We start from the raw sequence: 15,951 nt of genomic DNA, 5'->3' as shown, positions 1-15,951 counted from the left end.
AGAGTGTATCCTGGTATACTGTAGCCTTGTTTACTAGGTCCTGGTATAAGCCATTACACAGTGTATCCTGGTATACTGTAGCCTTGTTGCTAGGTCCAACATTACACAGTGTATCCTGGTATACTGTAGCCTTGTTACATTAGGTCCAACATTACACAGTGTATCCTGGTATACTGTAGCCTTGTTACTAGGTCCAACATTACACAGTCCAACATTACACAGTGTATCCTGATATACTGTAGCCTTGTTACTAGGTCCAACATTACACAGTGTATCCTGGTATACTGTAGCCTTGTTACTAGGTCCAACATTACACAGTGTATCCTGGTATACTGTAGCCTTGTTACTAGGTCCAACATTACACAGTGTATCCTGGTATACTGTAGCCTTGTTACTAGGTCCAACATTACAGTGTATCCTGGTATACTGTAGCCTTGTTACTAGGTCCAACATTACACAGTGTATCCTGGTATACTGTAGCCTTGTTACTAGGTCCAACATTACACAGTGTATCCTGGTATACTGTAGCCTTGTTACTAGGTCCAACATTACACAGTGTATCCTGGTATACTGTAGCCTTGTTACTAGGTCCAACATTACGCAGTATCCTGGTATTCTCTAGCCTTGTTACTAGGTTCAACATTACACTGTGTATCCTGGTATCCTGGTCCAACATTACGCATATCCTGTATACTGTAGCCTTGTTACTAGGTCCAACATTACACAGAGTATCCTGGTATACTGTAGCCTTGTTACTAGGTCCAACATTACACAGTGTATCCTGGTATACTGTAGCCTTGTTACTAGGTCCAACATTACACAGTGTATCCTGGTATACTGTAGCCTTGTTACTAGGTCCAACATTACACAGTGTATCCTGGTATACTGTAGCCTTGTTACTAGGTCCGACATTACACAGTGTATCCTGGTATACTGTAGCCTTGTTACTAGGTCCAACATTACACAGCGTATCCTGGTATACTGTAGCCTTGTTACTAGGTCCAACATTACACAGTGTATCCTGGTATACTGTAGCATTGTTACTGTAGGTCCAACATTACACAGTGTATCCTGGTGTACTGTAGCCTTGTTACTAGGTCCAACATTACATTACACAGTTTATCCTGGTATACTGTAGCCTTGTTACTAGGTCCAACATTACACAGTGTATCCTGGTATACTGTAGCCTTGTTACTAGGTCCAACATTACACAGTGTATCCTGGTATACTGTAGCCTTGTTACTAGGTCCAACATTACACAGTGTATCCTGGTATACTGTAGCCTTGTTACTAGGTCCAACATTACGCAGTGTATCCTGGTATACTGTAGCCTTGTTACTAGGTCCAACATTACACAGTGTATCCTGGTATACTGTAGCCTTGTTACTAGGTCCAACATTACACAGTGTATCCTGGTATACTGTAGCCTTGTTACTAGGTCCATTAACATTACTGGTATACAGTGTATCCTGGTATACTGTAGCCTTGTTACTAGGTCCAACATTACACAGTGTATGCTGGTATACTGTAGCCTTGTTACTAGGTCCAACATTACACAGTGTATCCTGGTATACTGTAGCCTTGTTACTAGGTCCAACATTACACAGTGTATCCTGGTATACTGTAGCCTTGTTACTAGGTCCTACATTACACAGTGTATCCTGGTATACTGTAGCCTTGTTACTAGGTCCAACATTACACAGTGTATCCTGGTATACTGTAGCCTTGTTTCTAGGTCCAACAATACACAGTGTATCCTGGTATACTGTAGCCTTGTTACTAGGTCCAACATTACACAGTGTATCCTGGTATACTGTAGCCTTGTTACTAGGTCCAACATTACACAGTGTATCCTGGTATACTGTAGCCTTGTTACTAGGTCCAACATTACGCAGTGTATCCTGGTATACTGTAGCCTTGTTACTTACACAGTGTATCCTGATATACTGTAGCCTTGTTACTAGGTCCAACATTACACAGTGTATCCTGGTATACTGTAGCCTTGTTACTAGGTCCAACATTATCCTGGTATACTGTAGTGTATTCCTGGTATACTGTAGCCTTGTTACTAGGTCCGACATTACACAGTGTATCCTGGTATACTGTAGCCTTGTTACAAGGTCCAACATTACACAGTGTATCCTGGTATACTGTAGCCTTGTTACTATGTCCAACATTACACAGTGTATCCTGGTATACTGTAGCATTGTTACTAGTCCAACATTACCCAGTGTATCCTGGTATACTGTAGCCTTGTTACTAGGTCCAACATTACACAGTGTATCCTGGTATACTGTAGCCTTGTTACTAGGTCCAACATTACGCAGTGTATCCTGGTATACTGTAGCCTTGTTACTAGGTCCAACATTACACAGTGTATCCTGGTATACTGTAGCCTTGTTACTAGGTCCAACATTACACAGTGTATCCTGGTATACTGTAGCCTTGTTACTAGGTCCAACATTACACAGTGTATCCTGGTATACTGTAGCCTTGTTACTAGGTCCAACATTACACAGTGTATCCTGGTATACTGTAGCCTTGTTACTAGGTCCAACATTACAGTGTATCCTGGTATACTGTAGCCTTGTTACTAGGTCCAACATTACACAGTGTATCCTGGTATACTGTAGCCTTGTTACTAGGTCCAACATTACACAGTGTATCCTGGTATACTGTAGCCTTGTTACTAGGTCCAACATTACACAGTGTATCCTGGTATACTGTAGCCTTGTTACTAGGTCCAACATTACACAGTGTATCCTGGTATACTGTAGCCTAGTTACTAGGTCCAACATTACACAGTGTATCCTGGTATACTGTAGCCTTGTTACTAGGTCCAACATTACACAGTGTATCCTGGTATACTGTAGCCTTGTTACTAGGTCCAACATTACACAGTGTATCCTGGTGTACTGTAGCCTTGTTACTAGGTCCAACATTACACAGTGCATCCTGGTATACTATAGCCTTGTTACTATGTCCAACATTTACAGTGTATCCTGGTATACTGTAGACTTGTTAATAGGTCCATCCTTACACAGTGCATCCTGGTATACTGTAGCCTTGTTACTAGGTCCAACATTACTGGTATACAGTGTTACTATCCTGGTATCCTATACTGTAGCCTTGTTACTACGCAGGTATCCTGGTATACTGTAGCCTTGTTACTAGGTCCAACATTACACAGTGTATCCTGGTATACTGTAGCCTTGTTACTAGGTCCATTACACAGTGTATCCTGGTATACAGCCTTGTGTCCAACATTCCTGGTATACTGTAGCCTTGTTACTAGGTACAACATTACACAGTGTGTCCTGGTATACTGTAGCCTTGTTATTAGGTCCAACATTACACACTGTATCCTGGTATACTGTAGCCTTGTTACTAGGTCCTGGTAACTGTAGCCTTGTTACTAGGTCCAGTGTATCCTGGTATACTGTAGCCTTGTTATTAGGTCCAACATTACACAGTGTAGCCAGGTATAGTGTAGCCTTGTTACTAGGTCCAACATTTCGCAGTGTATCTTGGTATACTGTAGCCTTGTTACTAGGTATAACATTACACAGTCTATCCTGGTATAGTGTAGCCTTGTTACTAGGTCCAACATTACACAGTGTATCCTGGTATACTGTAGCCTTGTTACTAGGTCCAACATTACACAATGTATCCTGGTATACTGTAGCCTAGTTACTAGGTCCAACATTACACAGTGTATCCTGGTATACTGTAGCCTTGTTACTAGGTCCAACATTACACAGTGTATCCTGGCATACTGTAGCCTTGTTACTAGGTCCAACATTACTGAGTGTATATTGGTATACTGTAGCCTTGTTACTAGGACCAACATTACGCAGTGTATCCTGGTATACTGTAGCCTTGTTACTAGGTACTGTAGCCTTGTTAAGGTCCATTACACAGTGTATCCTGGTATACTGTAGCCTTGTTACTAGGTCCATTAACATTACTGGTATACAGTGTACTAGGTCCATCCTGGTATACTGTAACCTTGTTACTAGGTCCAACATTACACAGTGTATCCTGGTATACTGTAGCCTTGTTACTAGGTCCGACATTACACAGTGTATCCTGGTATACTGTAGCCTTGTTACAAGGTCCAACATTACACAGTGTATCCTGGTATACTGTAGCCTTGTTACTAGGTCCAACATTACACAGTGTATCCTGGTATACTGTAGCCTTGTTACTAGGTCCAACATTACACAGTGTATCCTGGTATACTGTAGCCTTGTTACTAGGTCCAACATTACACAGTGTATCCTGGTATACTGTAGCCTTGTTACTAGGTCCAACATTACACAGTGTATCCTGGTATACTGTAGCCTTGTTACTAGGTCCAGCCTTACACAGTTTATCCTGGTATACTGTAGCCTTGTTACTAGGTCCAACATTACACAGTGTATCCTGGTATACTGTAGCCTTGTTATTAGGTCCAACATTACACAGTGTATCCTGGTATACTGTAGCCTTGTTACTAGGTCCAGCCTTACACAGTGTATCCTGGTATACTGTAGCCTTGTTACTAGGTCCAACATTACACAGTGTATCCTGGTATACTGTAGCCTTGTTACATTACGCAGTGTCCTGGTAACTGTATTACTAGGTCCAACATTACAGTGTATCCTGGTATACTGTAGCCTTGTTACTAGGTCCAACATTACACAGTGTATCCTGGTATACTGTAGCCTTGTTACTAGGTCCAACATTACACAGTGTATCCTGGTATACTGTAGCCTTGTTACTAGGTCCAACATTACACAATGTATCCTGGTATACTGTAGCCTTGTTACTAGGTCCAACATTACGCAGTTTATCCTGGTATACTGTAGCCTTGTTACTAGGTACATTACACAGTGTATCCTGGTAACTGTATTACAACATTACACAGTGTATCCTGGTATACTGTAGCCTTGTTACTAGGTCCAACATTACACAGTGTATCCTGGTATACTGTAGCCTTGTTACTAGGTCCAACATTACGCAGTGTATCCTGGTATACTGTAGCCTTGTTACTAGGTCCAACATTACACAGTGTATCCTGGTATACTGTAGCCTTGTTACTAGGTCCAACATTACACAGTGTATCCTGGTATACTGTAGCCTTGTTACTAGGTCCTGGTATAAGCCTTGTTATTACATTACACAGTGTATCCTGGTATACTGTAGCCTTTTTACTAGGTCCAACATTACACAGTGTATCCTGGTATACTGTAGCCTTGTTACTAGGTCCAACATTACACAGTGTATCCTGGTATACTGTAGCCTTGTTACTAGGTCCAACATTACACAGTGTATCCTGGTATACTGTATCCTTGTTACTAGGTCCAACATTACACAGTGTATCCTTGTATACTGTAGCCTTGTTACTAGGTCCATCCTTACACAGTGTATCCTTGTATACTGTAGCCTTGTTACTAGGTCCAACATTACACAGTGTATCCTGGTATACTGTAGCCTTGTTACTAGGGTCACAGTTGTATCCTGGTATACTGTACTTGTTACAGGTGTATCCTGGTATACTGTAGCCTTGTTACTAGGTCCAACATTACACAGTGTATCCTGGTATACTGTAGCCTTGTTACTAGGTCCAACATTACACAGTGTATCCTGGTATACTGTAGCCTTGTTACTAGGTCCAACATTACACAGTGTATCCTGGTATACTGTAGCCTTGTTACTAGGTCCAACATTACACAGTGTATCCTGGTATACTGTAGCCTTGTTACTAGGTCCAGCCTTACACAGTGTATCCTGGTATACTGTAGCCTTGTTACTAGGTCCAACATTACACAGTGTATCCTGGTATACTGTAGCCTTGTTACTAGGTCATTACACAGTGTATCCTGTATACTGTCCATTGTATACTTTAGCCTTGTTACTATGTCCAACATTACTGTGTATCCTGGTATACTGTAGCCTTGTTACTAGGTCCAACATTACACAGTGTATCCTGGTATACTGTAGCCTTGTTACTAGGTCCAACATTACACAGTGTATCCTGGTATACTGTAGCCTTGTTACTAGGTCCAACATTACACAGTGTATCCTGGTATACTGTAGCCTTGTCACTAGGTCCAACATTACGCAGTGTATCCTGGTATACTGTAGCCTTGTTACTAGGTCCAACATTACAGTGTATCCTGGTATACTGTAGCCTTGTTACTAGGTCCAACATTACAGAGTGTGTCCTGGTATACTGTAGCCTTGTTACTAGGTTCAACATTACACAGTGTATCCTGGTATACTGTAGCCTTGTTACTAGGTCCAACATTACAGTGTATCCTGGTATACTGTAGCCTTGTTACTAGGTCCAACATTACACAGTGTATCCTGGTATACTGTAGCCTTGTTACTAGGTCCAACATTACACAGTGTATCCTGGTATACTGTAGCCTTGTTACTAGGTCCAACATTACACAGTGTATCCTGGTATACTGTAGCCTTGTTACTAGGTCCAACATTACACAGTGTATCCTGGTATACTGTAGCCTTGTTACTAGGTCCAACATTACAGTGTATCCTGGTATACTGTAGCCTTGTTACTAGGTCCACTATTACACAGTGTATCCTGGTATAATGTAGCCCTGTTTCTAGGTTCAACATTACACAGTGTATCCTGGTATACTGTAGCCTTCTTACTAGGTTCAACATTACACAGTGTATCCTGGTATACTGTAGCCTTGTTACTAGGTCCAACATTACGCAGTGTATCCTGGTATACTGTAGCCTTGTTACTAGGTCCAACATTACACAGTGTATCCTGGTATAATGTAGCCCTGTTACTAGGTCCAACATTACACAGTGTATCCTGGTATACTGTAGCCTTGTTACTAGGTCCAACATTACACAGTGTATCCTGGTATACTGTAGCCTTGTTACTAGGTCCAACATTACGCAGTGTATCCTGGTATACTGTAGCCTTGTTACTAGGTCCAACATTACACAGTGTATCCTGGTATACTGTAGCCTTGTTACTAGGTCCAACATTACACAGTGTATCCTGGTATACTGTAGCCTTGTTACTAGGTCCAACATTACACAGTGTATCCTGGTATACTGTAGCCTTGTTACTAGGTCCAACATTACACAGTGTATCCTGGTATACTGTAGCCTTGTTACTAGGTCCAACATTACACAGTGTATCCTGGTATACTGTAGCCTTGTTACTAGGTCCAACATTACACAGTGTATCCTGGTATACTGTAGCCTTGTTACTAGGTCCAACATTACGCAGTGTATCCTGGTATACTGTAGCCTTGTTACTAGGTCCAACATTACACAGTGTATCCTGGTATACTGTAGCCTTGTTACTAGGTCCAACATTACAGTGTATCCTGGTATACTGTAGCCTTGTTACTAGGTCCAACATTACACAGTGTATCCTGGTATACTGTAGCCTTGTTACTATGTCCAACATTACGCAGTGTATCCTGGTATACTGTAGCCTTGTTACTAGGTCCAACATTACACAGTGTATCCTGGTATACTGTAGCCTTGTTACTAGGTCCAACATTACACAGTGTATCCTGGTATACTGTAGCCTTGTTACTAGGTCCAACATTACACAGTGTATCCTGGTATACTGTAGCCTTGTTACTAGGTCCAGCCTTACACAGTGTATCCTGGTATACTGTAGCCTTGTTACTAGGTCCAACATTACACAGTGTATCCTGGTATACTGTAGCCTTGTTACTAGGTCCAACATTACACAGTGTATCCTGGTATACTGTAGCCTTGTTACTAGGTCCAACATTACACAGTGTATCCTGGTATACTGTAGCCTTGTTACTAGGTCCAACATTACACAGTGTATCCTGGTATACTGTAGCCTTGTTACTAGGTCCAGCCTTACACAGTGTATCCTGGTATACTGTAGCCTTGTTACTAGGTCCAACATTACACAGTGTATCCTGGTATACTGTAGCCTTGTTACTAGGTCCAACATTACGCAGTGTATCCTGGTATACTGTAGCCTTGTTACTAGGTCCAACATTACGCAGTGTATCCTGGTATACTGTAGCCTTGTTACTAGGTCCAACATTACGCAGTGTATCCTGGTATACTGTAGCCTTGCTACTAGGTCCAACATTACGCAGTGTATCCTGGTATACTGTAGCCTTGTTACTAGGTCCAACATTACGCAGTGTATCCTGGTATACTGTAGCCTTGTTACTAGGTCCAACATTACGCAGTGTATCCTGGTATACTGTAGCCTTGTTACTAGGTCCAACATTACGCAGTGTATCCTGGTATACTGTAGCCTTGTTACTAGGTCCAACATTACACAGTGTATCCTGGTATACTGTAGCCTTGTTACTAGGTCCAACATTACAGTGTATCCTGGTATACTGTAGCCTTGTTACTAGGTCCAACATTACGCAGTGTATCCTGGTATACTGTAGCCTTGTTACTAGGTCCAACATTACGCAGTGTATCCTGGTATACTGTAGCCTTGTTACTAGGTCCAACATTACGCAGTGTATCCTGGTATACTGTAGCCTTGTTACTAGGTCCAACATTACGCAGTGTATCCTGGTATACTGTAGCCTTGTTACTAGGTCCAACATTACACAGTGTATCCTGGTATACTGTAGCCTTGTTACTAGGTCCAACATTACGCAGTGTATCCTGGTATACTGTAGCCTTGTTACTAGGTCCAACATTACGCAGTGTATCCTGGTATACTGTAGCCTTGTTACTAGGTACAACATTACGCAGTGTATCCTGGTATATTGTAGCCTTGTTACCAGGTCCAACATTACGCAGTGTATCCTGGTATACTGTTGCCTTGTTACTAGGTCCATAATTACACAGTGTATCCTGGTATTCTGTAGCCTTGTTACTAGATCCAACATTACGCAGTGTTTCCTGGTATACTGTAGCCTTGTTACTAGGTCCAACATTACACAGTGTATCCTGGTATACTGTAGCCTTGTTACTAGGTTCAACATTACGCAGTGTATCCTGGTATACCGTAGCCTTGTTACTAGGTCCAATATTACGCAGTGTATCCTGGTATACTGTAGTCTTTTTACTAGGTCCAACATTACGCAGTGTATCCTGGTATACTGTAGCCTTGTTACTAGGTCCAACATTACACTGTGTATCCTGGTATACTGTAGCCTTGTTACTAGGTCCAACATTACACAGTGTATCCTGGTATACTGTAGCCTTGTTACTAGGTCCAACATTACACAGTATATCCTGGTATACTGTAGCCTTGTTACTATGTCCAACATTACGCAGTGTATCCTGATATACTGTAGCCTTGTTACTAGGTCCAGCCTTACACAGTTTATCCTGGTGTACTGTAGCCTTGTTACTAGGTCCAACATTACACAGTTCATCCTGGTATACTGTAGCATTGTTACTAGGTCCAACATTACACAGTGTATCCTGGTATACTGTAGCCTTGTTACTAGGTCCAACCTTACACAGTGTATCCTGGTATACTGTAGCCTTGTTACTAGGTCCAACATTACGCAGTGTATCCTGATATACTGTAGCCTTGTTACTAGGTCCAACATTACACAGTGTATCCTGGTATACTGTAGCCTTGTTACTAGGTCCAACATTACACAGTTTATCCTGGTATACTGTAGCCTTCTTACTAGGTTCAACATTACACAGTGTGTCCTGGTATACTGTAGCCTTGTTACTAGGTCAAACATTTCACAGTGTATCCTGGTATAGTGTAGCCTTGTTACTAGGTCCAACATTACACAGTTTATCCTGGTATACTGTAGCCTTCTTACTAGGTTCAACATTACACAGTGTATCCTGGTATACTGTAGCCTTGTTACTAGGTCCAACATTACAGTGTATCCTGGTATACTGTAGCTTTGTTACTAGGTCCAACAGTACACAGTGTGTCCTGGTATACTGTAGCTTTGTTACTAGGTCCAACATTACAGAGTGTATCCTTGTATACTGTAGCCTTGTTACTAGGTCCAACATTACACAGTGTATCCTGGTATTCTGTAGCCTTGTTACTAGGTCCAACATTACGCAGTGTATCCTGGTATACTGTAGCCTTGTTACTAGGTCCAACATTACACAGTGTATCGTGGTATACTGGAGCCTTGTTACTAGGTTCAACATTACACAGTGTGTCCTGGTATACTGTAGCCTTGTTACTAGGTCCAACATTACAGAGTGTATCCTGGTATACTGTAGCCTTGTTACTAGGTCCAACATTACAGAGTGTATCCTGGTATACTGTAGCCTTGTTACTAGGTTTAACATTACACAGTGTATCCTGGTATACTGTAGCCTTGTTACTAGGTCCAACATTACACAGTGTATCCTTGTATACAGTAGCCTTGTTACTAGGTCCAACATTACACAGTGTATCCTGGTATTCTGTAGCCTTGTTACTAGGTCCAACATTACGCAGTGTATCCTGGTATACAGTAGCCTTGTTACTAGGTCCAACATTACACAGTGTATCCTTGTATACTGGAGCCTTGTTACTAGGTCCAACATTACAGAGTGTATCCTGGTATACTGTAGCCTTGTTACTAGGTCCAACATTACAGAGTGTATCCTGGTATACTGTAGCCTCTTTACTAGGTCCAACATTACAGAGTGTATCCTGGTATACTGTAGCCTTGTTACTAGGTTCAACATTACACAGTGTATCCTGGTATTCTGTAGCCTTTTTACTAGGTCCAACATTACAGTGTATCCTGGCATACTGTAGCCTTGTTACTAGGTCCAACATTACACAGTGTATCCTGGTAAACTGTAGCGTAGTTACTAGGTCCAACATTACACAGTGTATCCCGGTATACTGTAGCCTTGTTACAAGGTCCAACATTGCACAGTGTATCCTGGTATACCGTAGCCTTGTTACTAGGTCCAACATTACACAGTGTATCCTGGTACACTGTAGCCTAGTTACTAGGTCCAACATTACACAGTGTATCCTGGTATACTTTAACCTTGTTACTAGGTCCAACATTACACAGTGTATCCTGGTATACTGTTGCCTTGTTACTAGGTCCAACATTACACAGTGTATCCTGGTATACTGTAGCCTTGTTACTAGGTCCATCATTATGCAGTGTATCCTGGTATACTGTAGCTTTGTTACTAGGTCCAACATTACAGTGTATCCTGGTATACTGTAGCCTAGTTACTAGGTCCAACATTACAGTGTATCCTGGTATACTGTAACCTAGTTACTAGGTCCAACATTACACAGTGTATCCTGGTATACTGTAGCCTTGTTGCTAGGTGAGGTCATGTATGGTGGTGGGTGACGCTAGGTGAGGTCATGTATGGTGGTGGTTGACTCTAGGTGAGGTCATGTATGGTGGTGGGTGACGCTAGGTGAGGTCATGTATGGTGGTGGGTGACGCTAGGTGAGGTCATGTATGGTGGTGGGTGACTCTTGGTGAGGTCATGTATGGTGGTGGGTGACGCTATGTGATGTCATGTTTGGTGGTGGGTGACTCTAGGTGAGGTCATGTATGGTGGTGGGTGACGCTAGGTGAGGTCGTGTGTGGTGGTGGGTGACGCTAGGTGAGGTCGTGTGTGGTGGTGGGTGATGCTAGGTGATGTCATGTATGGTGGTGGGTGATGCTAGGTGAGGTCATGTTTGGTGGTGGGTGATGCTAGGTGAGGTCATGAATGGTGGTGGGTGACGCTAGGTGAGGTCATGTATGGTGGTGGGTGATGCTAGGTGAGGTCATGAATGGTGGTGGGTGACGCTGGGTGAGGTCATGTATGGTGGTGGGTGACGCTAGGTGAGGTCATGTATGGTGGTGGGTGACTCTAGGTGAGGTCATGTATGGTGGTGGGTGACTCTAGGTGAGGTCATGTATGGTGGTGGGTGACGCTAGGTGAGGTCATGTATGGTGGTGGGTGACGCTAGGTGAGGTCATGTATGGTGGTGGGTGACGCTAGGTGAGGTCATGTATGGTGGTGGGTGACTCTAGGTGAGGTCATGTATGGTGGTGGGTGACTCTAGGTGAGGTCATGTATGGTGGTGGGTGACTCTAGGTGAGGTCATGTATGGTGGTGGGTGACGCTAGGTGAGGTCATTTATGGTGGTGGGTGACGCTAGATGAGGTCATGTATGGTGGTGGGTGACGCTAGGTGAGGTCATGTATGGTGGTGGGTGACGCTAGGTGAGGTCATGTATGGTGGTGGGTGACGCTAGGTGAGGTCATGTATGGTGGTGGGTGACGCTAGGTGAGGTCATGTATGGTGGTGTGTGATGCTAGGTGATGTCATGTTTGGTGGTGGGTGACGCTAGGTGAGGTCATGTATGGTGGTGGGTGACGCTAGGTGAGGTCATGTATGGTGGTGGGTGACGCTAGGTGAGGTCATGTATGGTGGTGGGTGACGCTAGGTGAGGTCATGTATGGTGGTGGGTGACGCTAGGTGATGTCATGTATGGTGGTGGGTGACGCTAGGTGAGGTCATGTTTGGTGGTGGGTGACCCTAGGTGAGGTCATGTATGGTGGTGGGTGACGCTAGCTGATGTCATGTATGGTGGTGGGTGACGCTAGGTGAGGTCATGTATGGTGGTGGGTGACGCTAGGTGAGGTAATGTATGGTGGTGGGTGACTCTAGGTGAGATCATGTATGATGGTGGGTGACGCTAGGTGAGGTCATGTATGGTGGTGGGTGACGCTAGGTGAGGTCGTGTATGGTGGTGGGTGACGCTAGGTGATGTCATGTTTGGTGGTGGGTGACGCTAGGTGATGTCATGTATGGTGGTGGGTGACGGTAGGTGATGTCATGTATGGTTGTGGGTGACGCTAGGTGAGGTCATGAATGGTGGTGAGTGACGCTAGGTGAGGTCATGTATGGTGGTGGGTGACACTAGGTGAGGTCATGTATGGTGGTGGGTGACGTTAGGTGAGGTCATGTATGGTGGTGGGTGACGCTAGGTGAGGTCATGAATGGTGGTGTGTGACGCTAGGTGAGGTCATGAATGGTGGTGGATGAAGCTAGGTGAAGTCATGTGTGACAGTGAGTGACGCTAGGTGAAGTCATGTGTGACAGTGAGTAACGCTAGGTGAAGTCATGTGTGACAGTGAGTGACGCTAGGTGAAGTCATGTGTGACAGTGAGTGACGTTAGGTGAAGTCATGTGTGACAGTGAGTGACGCTAGGTGAAGTCATGTGTGACAGTGAGTAACGCTAGATGAAGTCATGTGTGACAGTGAGTGACGCTTGGTGAAGTCATGTGTGACAGTGAGTAACGCTAGGTGAAGTCATGTGTGACAGTGAGTGACGTTAGGTGAAGTCAAGTGTGATAGTGAGTGACGTTAGGTGAAGTCAAGTATCACAGAAGGTGATTCTTGACACGTTACTGCTCCTTCAGTTGCTACGTTTTTTACTGAGTCCACTTCTAATGAAAATTCTACTTGACTGAGTATCACTGACTCACTATCACTGACTCAGTATCACTATCACTGACTCAGTATCACTGACTCAGTATCACTATCACTGACTCAGCATCACTGACTCAGCATCACTGACTCAGTATCACTGACTCAGCATCACTGACTCAGTATCACTGACTCAGCATCACTGACTTTTGCTTGGGTTGTGCCAGGAACGTACCAGTGTGTAGCTGAGAACTCTGTGGGTGCCGCTCACAGTGAGATAGCCACTGTGAAGCGAGCCATGATGGCTAACTTTCCCAAGTCTGAGCCCCGGGTGGTGACGGCTGCCCTAGGCCAGTCCCTCAGCCTGCCCTGCACTCCGCCCGAGGGCTACCCTCAGCCCTCCCTCCACTGGGTCCTGCAAGTAAGTGCTTCTGCATCGCTAGCTAATACAACAATAGGTAAGTAATACATTCTTGAGAACTATTAATAACATTCACAAAATATAGTACATCAATACTCTCCACTACGAGCAGTGACCTGAAGAAGGAAGCAGTTTATACAGAGAAAGATAACTAGCCCCTTCTCTACATTTTTGGCTACATGAAAGTATATATATATATATATATATATATATATATATATATATATATATATATATATATATATATATATATATATATATATATATATATATACATAGGCTATTTGGCTTAAATAGCAACGCTCATCTTGCCATATAAGACGAGCGAAAATTTGTGTATGCTATAATTTCGCCAAAATCATTCTGAACCTAACGAAAAAAATATATTTCACTGTGTTTGTTTAGTATTAAATTAATGTAAACGTATCTGAAATATATTTAGTTGGGTTAGGTTAAATAAATTGTTCTTGTTATAATAAGATTAGGTAAGTTTTCTAAGATTCTTTTGGTGCAAAATTATAAATTTTTATATTATCTTTAATGAAAATATATATCTTTAAATGTATAAGAGAAAATTTTAGAAAGGACTTAATTTTAAATGAGTTCTTGCTAATTGACCAGTTTTACATATTCGGCACGACATATATATATATACACATATATATTTTCAACAAGTTGGCCGTCTCCCACCGAGGCAGGGTGACCCAAAACGAAAGAAAATCCTCAAAAAGAAAATACTTTCATTATCATTCAACACTTTCACCTCATAATCACTGTCTTTGAAGAGGCGCTCAGATACGGCAGTTTAGAAGTACCTCCAAACGGTCAATATCCTCGATCCCCCTTTAAAGTGCAGGCATTGTACTTACTATTTGCAGGACTCAAATCCAGCTAAATCTATAATAACCGGTTTCCCTGAATCCCTTCACTAAATATTACCCTGCTCACATTCCAACAGCTTGTCAAGTCTCAAAAACCATTCGTCTTCATTTACTCCTATCTAACACGCTCACACACGCTTGCTGGAAGTCCAAGCCCCTCGCCCACAAAACCTCCTTTACCCCCTCCCACCAACCTTTTCGAGGACGACCCCTACCCCGCCTTCCTTCCCCTACAGATTTATACGCTCTCCATGTCATTCTACTTTGATCCATTCTCTCTAAATGACCAAACCACCTCAACAACCCCTCTTCAGCCCTCTGACTAATACTTTTATTAACTCCACACCTCCTAATTTCCACACTCCGAATTTTCTGCATAATATTTACACCACACATTGCCCTCCACTGCCTCCAACCGCCTCCTCGCTGCAGCATTGCAACCCATACTTTTATACATTCCCTTCTTTGCCTACATAGATAACGTTTTTTTGTTTCCACATATACCTCAACACACCACTCACCTTCGTCAATTCCTCTCAGTATTTTATTTGTTGTTATCATATCCCCTCCCCCTCCTATCTCTCCTGTCCTCCAGCGTCGTCAGGTTGATTTCCTTTAACCTCTGCTCGCAGGACATGCCTCTAGCTCCAGGACTAGCCTTGTTGCAAACCTTTACACTTTCTCTACCTTCCTTACATGGTTGGGTAGGTGTGGGTTCCAAACGGGTGATGCATAATACTCCAATATAGGCCTTACATACACGGTGTACAGGGTCCTGAACGATTCCTTATTAAAAGGGCAGAATGCTGTTCTTAGGTTTGCTAGGCGCCCATATGCTGCAGCAGTTATTTGGTTGATGTGCACCTCAGGAGATGTGCCTGGTGTAATCAGTCCATCATCCTTGAAGTCATAGATTTGAGGTTGTCAGTCCCTCAGCCTGCAGAAGAGTTCTGTTCCATAGTCTGAAATAGTCTGAAGAAACAAGCGACAGGGTGGAGTCTTATATACTGTCGGCAGGAGAGATGCAGAGTGGTAGAAGAGAGAATGTAGTCACTCAGAGGTCACGTCCCTCTCAGATCCAACAATTCTCGCTTGAAAGAGTTGTCCAAGGTGTTTTCTCTTGTGTACCAAGATGCCACTGTGTTGCAGTGTCAGACATTCTCTCTTCTATCACTCTGCATCTCTCCTGCCGACAGTATATAAGACTCCACCCTGTCGCTTGTTTCTTCAGACTGTTTCAGACTATGGAATAGACCTCTTCTCCAGGCTGAGGGACTGACAAC

At 43.1% G+C, this 15,951-nt stretch overlaps 1 protein-coding gene across 1 annotated transcript in view; it reads left to right on the top strand.

The window, feature by feature from the left end:
- LOC128706178 (neuroglian) overlaps positions 1-15,951 on the top strand; it is a gene marked incomplete in the record, with an annotated part of 1,637,481 nt that overhangs the window by 1,516,553 nt on the left and 104,977 nt on the right. Inside the window, 1 exon segment of the mRNA XM_070093335.1 lies at positions 13,594-13,787. Within this exon segment, the coding sequence (XP_069949436.1) occupies positions 13,594-13,787 (194 nt within the window).

The sequence above is a fragment of the Cherax quadricarinatus genome, chromosome 3 (assembly GCF_038502225.1).
Source record: "Cherax quadricarinatus isolate ZL_2023a chromosome 3, ASM3850222v1, whole genome shotgun sequence".
Taxonomy (NCBI): domain Eukaryota; kingdom Metazoa; phylum Arthropoda; class Malacostraca; order Decapoda; family Parastacidae; genus Cherax; species Cherax quadricarinatus.
Note: the sequence above shows the minus strand (reverse complement) of the source record. Positions and strands in the feature narration are given on the sequence as shown.